General features: G+C 39.3%; 1 protein-coding gene across 2 annotated transcripts; it reads left to right on the plus strand.

Moving 5' to 3' along the window:
- The first annotated feature begins 7,666 nt into the window (after nt 1–7,666).
- On the plus strand, nt 7,667–12,532 carry LOC138019813 (melanopsin-like). Of its 2 annotated transcripts, none has more exons than XM_068866714.1 (2): nt 7,667–9,115; nt 10,058–12,532. In XM_068866714.1, exons 1-2 carry the CDS (start codon nt 9,043–9,045, stop codon nt 11,101–11,103), a joined length of 1,119 nt encoding a protein of 372 aa, XP_068722815.1. In that variant the 5' UTR covers nt 7,667–9,042; the 3' UTR covers nt 11,104–12,532. The 2 variants fall into 2 exon arrangements, with proteins under 2 accessions (XP_068722815.1, XP_068722816.1); XM_068866715.1 differs by lacking the exon at nt 7,667–9,115 and adding an exon at nt 9,326–9,444.
- The last annotated feature ends 460 nt before the right edge of the window (nt 12,533–12,992 follow it).

Here is a 12,992-nt window from a genome sequence, read left to right on the forward strand (position 1 = left end):
CGCTTTGTAAATAATTGTTTTTCGTTGCGTTTCTTACAATTTGGATTGTAATTTATTTGCTTTTTAGTTTTATTGATTTTTCGTACTTGTAACTTCAATTTTATAATTTTCAGTTTTCACGGTGTGACGTGAGAGTCTTGTAAACATCATTAAACTTTGAATCAATCAAGCCTTCAACTTGAATTCTCCTTCACATCAGTCAAGGAATCTTGCTTGCTTAAAATCGCCGGAGCTATAACAGGTTGTGTTGAAAATGTTGAGAATATTGCGCGCAACATCATGCAACAATGTTACAGAATGTTGCGTTGAAATGTTGCGACCGTCTAGCCGGGCCTTAGGCCTTAAGATTAAATTTTGCTTCAAACGGCTTGCCATAGTGAAATCTTATTGGCTCACATTTATAGCATGACACAGCATGACGCAAGATGACATTACTTATGACAGGTGAGCGGCAGTCGACTCGACTCGGTAAGAAATTGTTTCAGGGGTACCTTTTCGCGTCCTAAAGAAAAGTACGCCTGATCTTTGTACCAGTGTATATAGGCTTGTAAAGGAATAGAGAGAGGAAAGCAGCAGTTTGTTGCCAAAAGAACGATCCCATTGACACTCGTAAACCAGGTGAGTAGCAAGAAAATTTCTACGCAAGTTACAATATGCGCAATTTTAGATCTATCTAGCCACATTTTATCTCCGCCGATGGCCGCGCTGGGCTATAGAATCCAAGTTATTCGGTTCAGTATGGTGTCCTTGGTCTGGTCTGCAACTTTTCCGAACATGCTGTTATATTTCCTCGTTAACTAAAATTCTACCAAAAACTTATTTGTCCGATGGTTTCTTATTAATTCTTCTTTCACATGGTGAAATTTCGGCTTTCCTGTTATGGGTGATGGTGCGGAATTCAAGTTCGATGACAGGTGTGTTAATTTTTCCTTCTAGAATGTCTCTATTTTTGCTGCTCTGTATCTTACATGGTCATGTTCACTTGGCTTCCGGGAACACGTGTGTTTTCGTAGAACATATTTACAGATAAACTAATTTCTGCGGCTTGGAACGGATTTGCTGGAGAGTTTTAAACTTTTGTTTTATCGACTCTTGAAAAATATCAACAATTTTCGCATAGGGGTCCTTGGTCCGCGACTTCTACTACTTATGACCCCAGAGAACTTTTTTCTGGAATTTCTGTATCCGCCCCTGCAGCCTGTCTTTCCTTTAAAATTAAAATAAATAACGTAGCTGCCTGCACTATCACTTTCTCTATCTATGAATGCATACGTATTGGCATGAGTTCTCATCGTGAGATGACTTTCAGCATTGAATTGTAAGAAGTTGAGTAAGCCTTAAGCTTAACATAAAATCATGATCACAACTGTTTCTTCAGTACAGCGATAAAATCAGTTCATATGTTTAATGTCAGATTTTGCTTTCCATCTTTGTGCTAACGGATCATAATTGAGGATATTTGAATACCTTGTTCACATTTCCTCGATCCGGTCCAAAGGGAAAAAACGTACCTATTACAAGACAGCATTCTTACCTCTCACAACTGCTGATAAAAAGGGTTGGACATTAGCACTCGCCCGCTCGCCCAGGCGAGTCTCTAAACTGTCGGGCGAGTGCAAATCATCGATCATTCACCCGCCGGTTTGGCGAGTACGATTTTCGTCGCTAAGAAATTATTTAAATTGCGAAATAAACACTGCTTTTTGCATTCCATTTTGCCAAGAAAATTCCTAAACATAAAGTTACCACTTCTATTTTACAAAGGTTTATATTCCGAACTGTCTAATAAAATGGCGTTAAAAGGCAACATTGGGGTTCGTAAATAGACAGATTATTTGAAATATGGCTTCCTGTTCAGTGATACTGCTGGTCACTATCGAGCCATCGGTGACTAGGCAAACATGGCGCCTTAAGACCGCTCCTCCGCAGAAGAACAAACACGTTTACTCGCAAACTGCAGGGATCTATCTTGGGATTTAAGGTCCTTAATATAATTTTTCATTGAAGTAATAATCCTCGGTCTGCCACGTGCTTGACGACGTTGGAAGCGAATTGTTTTCCTGTACTTTCCCAGCACTCTGATCAATGCGTGTTGAAACTATAACAGACTTCCTATTTACTTTAATAGCCTTTCAGTGTTGAAGTAAATTTTTAATGGCATTAAATAGTAAAACTGAAAGATGACTAAATTGGTTGGAGAGATTGGGGGGAAGGGGGGGGGGGTAAACTTTTGAGCGAGTGAAAACTGATCCGGGCGAGTGCATTTTGAGGGTCACTCGCCCGAATGGCGAGTGTTCCAACCCTGGATAAACACATCCGCTTGAAAATACAAGCTCCTCGTTCTGGTCCCCACAAATGTCAATGCCGCAGTCGTTCAGTTCACATGTCGAACTTTGCTTGTGAAAGTTATAGGAGACGCATCGGGAATCAGAAAAACATTAAAAAACACCTTAGCCAGTCGTCGGTAAGCAGTCTTCGGAAAATATTACCCATTGCAGCAAAATTTGTAACCACTAAAGGATTGTGACCAACTGCCTCAAGTACAAAACAGAAAACTAAAAGAGCTTTGATCCAGGTCATAATAATTTACAGAAACAATTTACAGATACAACTTAAAGGCTGCGAAGTTTTTAGAAATCGTGGGGTTTTTTTAAACACAATTGAGATGTTTCGTGTATCTTTTCACGTCTTCGGGTTTGTTTCTTGTTCCCTTTATCATATGTCCAGGGAAACACCTGCTTCGGTATATCTTATTAACCCAATACCTTAGCGTATATTCTTCCCATGAAACCATCTATATTTTTATGCAACTATCATTATTAAAAGAGTATCAACCTTTATTCTCCAGAGTGCCATTTCATTGAATTCAACACTTTGGAAACCTGCCTTATCAAATTCAGGCGACTAAATTTATTTCAAAGCAAAATTACATGTACAGTTGTCTCCTTTCAAGGATATGTACATATGCATCACGTAGAAAAGATTAGTATTCTACAAATGGATTATTGACTTTTCAAAGCGGGCTCAAACTATAGCTATTTCGTCGTTAAAACATTACAGTCTTTGCCAATGACAAAAACTGCCTTTTTGGTAAGAAGCATTAAATGTCAGAAGGATGCTTAGACATTCTGGAAACTTCAATACATGCATATTATAAGACGGTCTCACAAATGGCAAATGAATTTTTAAAAGTTTTAATGTTCGTTAACTGAGATATCTACTCGCCTCCTAATAGCATTTATCAGGAAAAATAAGCTAGGCCATTAATTTAATAACATTTTCAGTCTTAGCGGTATATAGCTATCGATTTTCTAGTCTAAGAAGAAATAATCAAACTATTTTATATGTTGAGGTATACATATTCTGTTCTCAAATTCAAACTTGCGTCTATTTTCATTAACTATTGTTCATGGGTTGGTTCCACTGGGAGTATTTAATATTTTCTTTCTCTTGATAAAATATAACGTAATGCAGACTTTGATGGCCAATCGGAGAGCCAATTACTGGAGCCGATACTATTTATTAGCCAATGAAAAGACAGGCAACAGATGGTGAAATTAATGTGTTGTTTGCACACACGAAAACGTGCATTGGATGAACTTAACTTTGTGTTATATTCTGCGGCTAGTTGCCATGGAAGACCATATTTAAACCTTGGCCGATTTCAAATCAACACCTTTTTCAAAAAGAAAGAAACAATTCAAATGGTTGACGTTATATAGCAACCAAAAGACTTACGTCATAATTATCACGTGCAAGGTAAAACACTACCTACTTTTTTATTTTTTCGTTATTCCTTTGAAATATTTTAGAATGATTAGCTTTGGTCTTGAGGGTTCAACCGTGAGTGACTGTAATGAAATCGTGATTCTCACACTAGAAACGGATTTTTTCGGATGGAGAGTCGTCATTCTCTATTAAATTTCGATAGTCTTTTAAACAAGAACTAATTATAAGGAAATACGCTTCGAGTTTCTTTGGCCATCTCAGCTTTATCAGGAATAATACACAAACAGCAGTGACAGACATCAGATATACAACTTAGTCCAAAATGGCGGTCATTTTAGTATTCTTATTAGCCCTTGTTGCCTCGTTCGTAAGCTGAAAATTCAAAAGAATATTTAACCTTGAATGAGGCAACAAGAGCTAATTTGCAAGCGAACAAAAGAATCCTAAAATGGTGGCCATTTTGGAATAAGGTGTATAAACCCATCCTAATTACGGCACAGATATAAACGCATTAGATATAAACAGGGGGTCAGCGGTCCGTAGATTTTCCCATTAACTTAACACTTTCCTTTCTTTTCGTGGCTGTTTTGTTCCTTTTTTGTTTATTTTTGTGGTGCGACTTAAGAATTCTGTTATCGTGCCAGAGTCAAACGCGTCCTTAAGCCCTGGTCAAACGGACTCGCAAGTAGTCGCAAGTAGCCACAAGTTGAACTTGAGTAGAGACTTGCGTTGGGTGGCCAAACGGACTCACAAGTTCCCTCGCAAGTACACGCAAGTCGCAAAAAAACCCGATTTTTTTTAGTCTGATTGGTCAACCAACTTGCGTTGACTTGGGTTGAGTGGCCAAACGGTGAAAAACTTGCTTCGACTTGCGGAAAAATTTGATCTCGACCAAAGTGAGCGCAAGTCATCGCAAGTCAACGCAAGTGCACGCAAGGCCTGGCCAAACGGAGTCGAAAGTAGACGCAAGTTGTGAACTTGTGTCTACTTGCGAGTCCGTTTTACCAGGGCTTTAAGGAAAAAAAACGAAGAACTTAAAGCACAAATAGGTGTTCTTACAGACGAGCTCAAGAAACTAAAGACTCGGTTCACGGTTCGCACCAATGTTGACAATCCACCTTAGGCTAGTGTTCCAGCAAAAGGGCCTCAGAAATGTTTAGAATTTCTGAGTGTAAAGCATGATGGGTGGCAAGCATTCAAGGCTCATGCAGAACAAGAATTGAAACGGTTTGCTGCTCGACTCACTGAGCAGAGAGTGAAAGTAGAAGAGGTGGGAAAAGCAATTGAAAGTATGGAGAGCTACAGTTATCAAGATAATGTTAAAATTGTCGGGGTACCAGAGCTGAGAGGCCAAGAATCTGCAATGGATACAAGCAACCTTTGTGTCAAATTATTCTCCGAGATGCGAGCAAATGTCAATTTACAAGATACCGATATAGCACGTCGTGTGTCGCAAAGAAATAAGCCGCTTGGTTTTTACTGACGACGCAAGCATAAGAGCGCTTATTTCACTGTGAAAACGGGGTTGACGCAAGCATAAGCACAAGCGCAAAGCTCACAAGCACAAGGATCTCCTTGTGCTTTCGCTTATGCTTGAGATCGCTTGCGTCGTGTGAAAAAGAAAGGCACATAAGCACAAGAAAATTTGTTGCGTCTGGCCAATTAAAGTACTCGTTTTTAGATTCCCTGGGTCTGAACTTTTGATCAAAATGGTGGTTGCTGTGGTTGATTTTGATGCTTGTGTCAACGTTCGTTTTCACTAGTATAAGCTGCTTATGCTTTTGCTTGCGCTTGCGCTTGCGCACTAGGTTAAACGTGACGTGACACACCGAGGCCAATTGTTTCAAGTTTGTGAGGAGAGAATGATGCATGTTGAGTGAAACCAACAATCTTCGAATTTCCCTGCGAGGTTTCCATATCCTCAGCGAGACTCTTCGACCACCTAACACCTAAAATGCAACGTGTTTATTCTGAAGCGAAGAAATTTAAAGCCAGCCATGACTATGAATATTGCTGGGCGAGAAGTTCGTGTGTGTATTTGCGAAAAGGTGGGGATTCTCGTGCAATGAAGATAATGGATGGATATCGAGGACCTTTAGGAACTCCTAAGATAAGTATGAATTTAAACTAATGGTTGACAATCGATCACGTCAAGTGGCTAGATCACTGTTCAATGAACTACCATACTTTGGTCTAAATTTTATCCCGATTCATGGCTAATTGAATAACTCCTTATCGAATCCTCTTCCAATTGCAACTAAGAAATACCTTGTTGCCTAGCTTACATGATCTTGATCTATTTAACTTGAGTGACGCCTCCAACAATAATATAGACCCTGATCTTAATATTAACCAAAAGTTTCGTTGTCAATACTTTTCTCCTCATAGTTTTCATGTATTTACTAATGGTTTTTCGAGCACGCCCAATATTGATGCGACATTTTCGCTATTCCACAATATTGTTAGAAGTCTTGAACGTAATCCGAAAATAGGGTAGGGCGTTTGAACACCATTTTCGCCCGAGGGGGCGGGAATTTGAACGATCCAATCTTCAAAAGTTCAAATGCCCGGGCAAAAGGGATGTTGAAGTTTCGACTTTGATCAGCGCATAATAAGGTAATGAACCGAAAAAAATATTAAAAAATAATGTTGAACTTAATTTGTTTTCGAATTCAGTTGTAAATCTCTCTACGTATAGGCAATTAACAACTGGCTACTTGAAAAATGTATGCGACTGGTTGAATGCAAATAAACTAACTATTAATGCAAAGAAATCAAATTTTGTTATTTTTAGGCCCATGCAAAAGAAACTTAATTATCAGATATGCTTGAAAATACAAGATAACAATATGAACGCTGTAACAGTATGAACGGCTTGAAAACAAGAAGGATTATGTTAAATTTCCTGGGGTACTACTTGACAAACACTTAACTTGGAAACAAGACATTTGTTGACTGTCACAAAGGGAGGCGTCCCTGCTTATCTTCCACCTTTTGCAGTTTCGCTCCTCTTTCACGGGCTTTACCCTTACTGTATGCGATTGTTCGCTGTCTTATTTTGTATTTAATTAAATCCCATAAAACAAGCTTATCCTGAACCGCCTTAAATTCCTCTAACCAATTCGCATATTCAGTCGTTAGGAAGTACACAGTAGACCGAGTCATTTACTAAGTTCGAATTGAATTTCCAGAAATTTGGTTCTATCTCAGATTCATCTAACCCATTAATAGGGAGGGCTATTGTCGAATGGTCTGTTTTTATTGATGCTTTGATCTCTGCATGCTGAAATTATCTCCTCTTGCAAATTATCGCTTATAAGCCAATAGTCTAAACGCCTCTGGACAACCGGAGTTTTTTAAAGCCAAGTAAATCGTGATGCAGTGGGATTCCTAATACGCCAGATATTTGCAACCAGATCAAAATCAAGGTACATGTATCTTGGAAAACCGATCTTTCAACGGGTTTTCAAGGCAACCAAAAGGAAAACTAACTGTGAAGTTTGACGACTTAAATGCTCTCCGTTCTTGAGATACGAAGGGAATTGTGACACCCGAAAATGACCCGTAAAGCTTCCTGACTTTCGAGAAACGGGCCCCTGGGCCGAACGCCGAAAACCGAACACCCCGCCCCCCCCCCCCCCCCCCCAGGATCTTCAATTCATGAGGAGAAAGTATTTATTTCATTTACAAATGGCTATATCATTTAATTTCAGGATATTTATGTTTAGGAAATGTACCTTCCAATATACTGATTAAATTTCGTGGATTCCAAATCCAACCAGAAATTTGTACCATTCTGGCTCTTTCTCACATTTTAATCATTTTGTTCATGAACAACGAGACATCTGGAGGCGTTCACACGGGCTGATTTGGTCGATGTAATTTATAAGAATAGTACTAAACTTTGAATGGGTACCGATAATCACAGTCTGTTTGCACCAACAAACCTTCAGGGAAACTTGTAAATTAGAAAGGCGGGCTAGCAAGCGGTTGGCGGGAGGACACGAGGAATTTTCTCACATGAAGTAAATTGAGGAACGGATCAGGGCCCTAAAGGGTGATCCCTGTAACATTTGATTGCAGGAAATGGGAATTAAATGCTCAATCTTTGGTCTTGTAAATTTAAGTTTAGCAAATGGAATGAAGAACAATCAAGTCTCACGAAAGCAGCAGACAATCTCCTGCTTAAGGAAGATTTTCGAAATCTTACAAGTTTCATTGTGGTCCGCTGTAAATGAAAAATGTTTTGTTACACAGGTCCAGTTTTCAAGAATAATAACACTTACTGTAGTTGCCATTTAGAGGACACATGAACTTAACTAAATTGAACCAAGAGTGAATTAGCTAACATGGGTGGTTTCCCCAGCGCAGTCACAAATGAGTCTATTTTTAGAATACCCTTTCCCGCGAGAATTAGTTGTCATGTCCCTGAACAAAACACGACAAAAGTAGTCACGTGTGACATGGCTTCTCCTGATTGGTTAAAGTGGCGGCCCTTTGTCTGTTTTCGCTCGTAAAGTGTATGTAAAAATAAGTCCATTTGTGACTGTGCTGGGGCAAGACCGCAAATTGGTAGAGAAACACTCTTATCTAATTCATAAATCCAAGAATTCACTTGACAAGTGAACAATATCGTTCGATTACTGAACACGTAGTTTCAATCTCCGTTCAATATTTAATGAAATCTTAGCTCCTTCTCCAGATTTCAGGAAAGTTGCTGATATTTTTTCCACCCTGATCTTGCACGTGATTCAAGTGGAGCCAATGAGATCGCACAATTCTCTCGAGAGCCAATTTTCTCGAGACTTTGCGTGCGACTGCAATTTGAAGTTACCGGAACCTTGACCCCGTCTGCCATAGGCATTCCAAGTAAAAGTACACCAAGTGAAAACACTGAAGATAGAGTGACTACGTGACGTCCGGTTAAAGTCTCATTAATATTCGATATCCAATAAATTCGATCAGAGAGACGTCGGTACCTCAAGGTTCTTGGGCCCTGCTCTTCTTTCTGAGATAAAGTTAAAAAGAAAATATATTCCCCGGAAAGTGCATTTCATAAAGTTTCAATAGATGTATAGTTTATGGCTATTACGCATCACAAAACGCGTTAAAAAGAATTTTCGCAAAGGACAGCCGCGATGGTCTACCGTAACCTTAAAGTTACAGCCTTCTCGGTTACGGTAAAATGGCTTCTTGTAGTTGTTATTCAGCTTTAGTCGGTCTAAGACGATTTCACACAATGTGGCGCACACTGGAAAAACCCAGACGACTTCCAATGCATTGCTCTCTAAAATATTGCAACAGAGATGTGTCATGGCATCTAAGATCATATACCCGGGGGTTGTGGATGACCCAGTAGAAAATGAACTGCTACTTGCAAGAGCAGGTAATTATTGATCTTTGAGATCACTATACGTCACGTGAAAATGATCTTATGTTTTCTCATGTCTAGTAAACCACACTAGAGACAACCACGCGAAGCAGCCACGGGAAATATGCTCTTTCGCACAGCCCACATGGTTTGAAGATGGTCGTATTTGCCCAGTAACTCATATGCAAAGCGGTACATTTGTGAAGTGTGCTGTGCTCGGAAGATCACAGACCCACAATTTGTTTCCAACAGACCCTGGATACAAATGGTTGAAGATCTGGGGCTTTCCACAAGTTGCCCAAGGTCGAAGAAGGCTGGGCTGTAAAAAAAAGAAAACAAATAAGGTGAAGACTAGGCGAAGTTCAGTATTGGACAAACTACAGGCAGGAAAGCAGACCCGGAATTAGTGGCACGGCAAAACACACTTGATTGATTGTATTTCCGCGAGGCCCAGGCGAGCTTTTCGCCGTATATTTTTTCCTAAAACCGTCGAATAAACAGCAGAACTTTCAAATATGATTTTTGAAAATAGTTCACTACAGGGATGTTTTTAGGTTTTTAAAACAATGTATATCTATATGAAATTAGGATTCTCGATATTTCTGATCAATGAGTAGCTCTAAAAACTCCGCTAATACTAGCTGTCTTACTTCGGTCCGGCTCAATGACCCTGAGACTCTCACTCGCATGGAGATTGGCGGAAGGTATAGGAATCATAGTAGAATTGGCAAAGTCAAGATTAATAAAGGATGAAAAAAAAAATTCGCTCGAAGTTAAAAAGTAAAACCTTGTCATAAAAACCCCTGAGTTTCCGGGATGAATAGAACCACTAAGATACCCCTAAGATACAACAGATATAAAATGTCATTTCTACATTTTTTTCGCGTTAACTAACTTTTACATAAAACAAAACGCTCAATGTTTACTTTGCGACTATGTGTGTTTCTCTTTTCATAGACATGGCAGCAAGTCCACGCAATACCTCCAATAAAGACATTGGCGCTCTTGGTGATCCGCTTGGGAGAGGAGACATTGAAATATGGTTTCAGGTCATTCTTGCCGTTCTTATCTGCTTAACCAGTTTCTTGGGAAACTCGCTTGTTATTTACACCATTCATAAGGACACTCGACTCAATACCATTACAAACGTACTGATCGAAAACCTGGCGTACAGCGACATATTCATGGCGATCTTTCACATGCCTTTTTGGATTGTCAGTCTTCGTTTCGGGAAATGGGTTTTTGGTGATATGGCCTGCGAGGTGGCTGGCGTGACACAACTCATCTTTGGCATCGTGTCACTGCTGACAATGACAGCAATTGCAATAAATCGCTACCTCAAAGTTTGCAGACCCCATTTATACACGAAGTTTTTTTCCAACAGGAAGGCAACGTATAGAATAGTTTTCTGCTGTTGGATACTTTCCATAGCACTAAATACACCGCAATTGTACGGTTGGGGAAACATAGCGTTTCACAAATTTTTTACTGATTGCACTTGTGAATGGGCTAATCCCGACATTTCTTATATCATTTTCTTGGTTGCTATGACCATCTTCACTCCTGCTACCATCATATTTGGATGCTATTACGTGATATACAAGACTGTAAGAGCAAGTGCACGAAGAGTACAGGGCCATTTTGATCTACCTAATCTAGGCAAAAGCGAAGACAAATCCGACGCCAAGGTATTAAAAACCTCACTTGTCGTGGTATGCGTTTACATCGCGTGCTGGACTCCACTGTCGGTCATCGGTTTCATGGAAGTTTTTGGATCCCAGTCCCCTCGCTTGGCGTATTTTATCTCCTACGTTGGGGCATACTGCAGCAGTATGACTAATCCGTTTATATACGGCATAATGAACCCTCAATTTAAGCGGGCATTTTCTACTATTCTAAGACTAAGGGAGGATTCTCGACATGGTAGATTGTCTGGTTTGCCAAGAAATCGGGAATCAAATTCCCAGATGCAGGTGATTTCAACGCAAGGCATAAACCAATGAATTATCCTGCAAAGGATAAAAAAAAGTACATTCCCGTTTTCAGACTTCTAGTGAAATCCTCTGCGGCTTCTGCCATACGCATATTATTCCTTGTTCCTTGTGTCGATGATTTTAAATAGACCTATTCAGTTTTGAAAATACGCATATTGTTACTCAGTTGCAGCATGTTTCAAAAAAACAATATCTATTTTTCCTGATCCTGTTTCCAAAGTGCTCGTTTTTAACTAATTGGCTTTGTCCTATGTCAATTTTGCAAATTTTAGTTTTATCAAATGTGAAGAGACTCAGCGTCCTATGAATCGGTCCACGTGCATGTTAGTCGTTTACTGAGCGAGAAAGAGAGACAGAGAGAATTTAGGTAATTGATTTAAGGGCCCACTGACGTATTTTTTGGGGTGCGTTGCTAAGGATGTAACGGTTAAGTAATTTGAGAGAGTTTGGCATTATTTTGGTCAGTTTCTAACTTTTGTAAGCCAATGACCCTAAATATGATGTCATCATACCACGCCCATGGTCACGTGACCAATAAAAGAAAACTCTAAATTTGTCTCCGTGCTACGCAATTTGGGTATTTAATCGATGGTTTGATAATTTGTATTCGTTTTTGCATCCAGCCAAGCATGGTTTTCTTTTTATTTTGAAAAATGTTTTTTTTTAAGACATAAACGATACTGAAATACCCATAACTTTTTCAACAAAGATGATTTTAAAAAATCAAGGTTTAGCTATATTCTGTATTTGGGGGTGAAACATGTCATGTAAAAAAAAATTCAATTCAATTTAAAACCACCGGAAATTTAGTTTTTTTCTAAAAAACCGGAAGTCAGTTCGTTTACGCATGCGCAGTTGATCTGAGAACGAGGGCGAGGAAGGGCGAGGAAAAACCTTCGATGGAAACAACAAGTTTGTGCGGTGACTTTTGCTTGTGAGTGGGTTTTCTTGTCAGCTCATGATATGATGACGTCAATTACCGGAAGTAACATTTCACTTCCTTAGCAACGCGCGAAAAATCCGTCTGTGAGCCCTTAAATGATCCTCTTGACCTTCTAGAACAGAGATTTATTCAGTATTACTTTTCATCTGTCGCTTCAAAGGGATTTCTCTTGGTATAGGTAGTTCTAGGTACCCACATGATTTCGAGTGTCATTTGGAATAAGTAATTAGCGGGATAAATTTTACACAGTCGAACAAAATTTGAGAAATTGAAAACGTTTACGAGTGCTCATTTATAGTTCCAAATTGCACGAGAAAGTTCGTGTGATTATTTATTATAATAATAATAATAATAATACATAAGAAAACTCGAGATAGCTTATCCTAGTTAAGCAGAAAGAACGCACGCTTACCACGCCAAAAATTGAGTCATCCAGAGAGCGCCTTTGACTTTCCACTTTGATCATTGACCAATCAGAATGCTTGGTTTGTAACATTTTTGCTACACTGATTACCTCGTTTTTGCACTGTGTTACCCGAAAAAGGCATTTCTCTTAGCCAATCAGAATGAAGAATTTTATGGTTGTATTTTATTAAAGGGCGATAAAAGAAGTGAGCAAACACTTTCCCAGTTTTTACTCGACGGCAGGAGCCGATGAGTAGGAGCTTGCCTTCCCCATGCAATCCCTATGAGTCAAACTTTTGCGTGTGTATGTATTTCTATTTTTAGAACGACACGTGTTCTTGAGCTCTACACGCACTGTTTAGAATGGCCAATCAGAATACTAGAAAGTTATTGTCAAACGAAGACAAAATAACAAAAAAAAAAAAAAAATTCATGCAAATTGATTAAAATGTGAGTCTCCCGCTGAAGAGGTAGTTCTAAAAATAGAAGGATATGAGCAAAGGTAGACTCAAGGATATACTGCAAATGGAGGCTCCTAGTCATGGGCTCC

Source organism: Montipora capricornis, chromosome 10 (genome assembly GCF_036669925.1).
Source record: "Montipora capricornis isolate CH-2021 chromosome 10, ASM3666992v2, whole genome shotgun sequence".
Taxonomy (NCBI): domain Eukaryota; kingdom Metazoa; phylum Cnidaria; class Anthozoa; order Scleractinia; family Acroporidae; genus Montipora; species Montipora capricornis.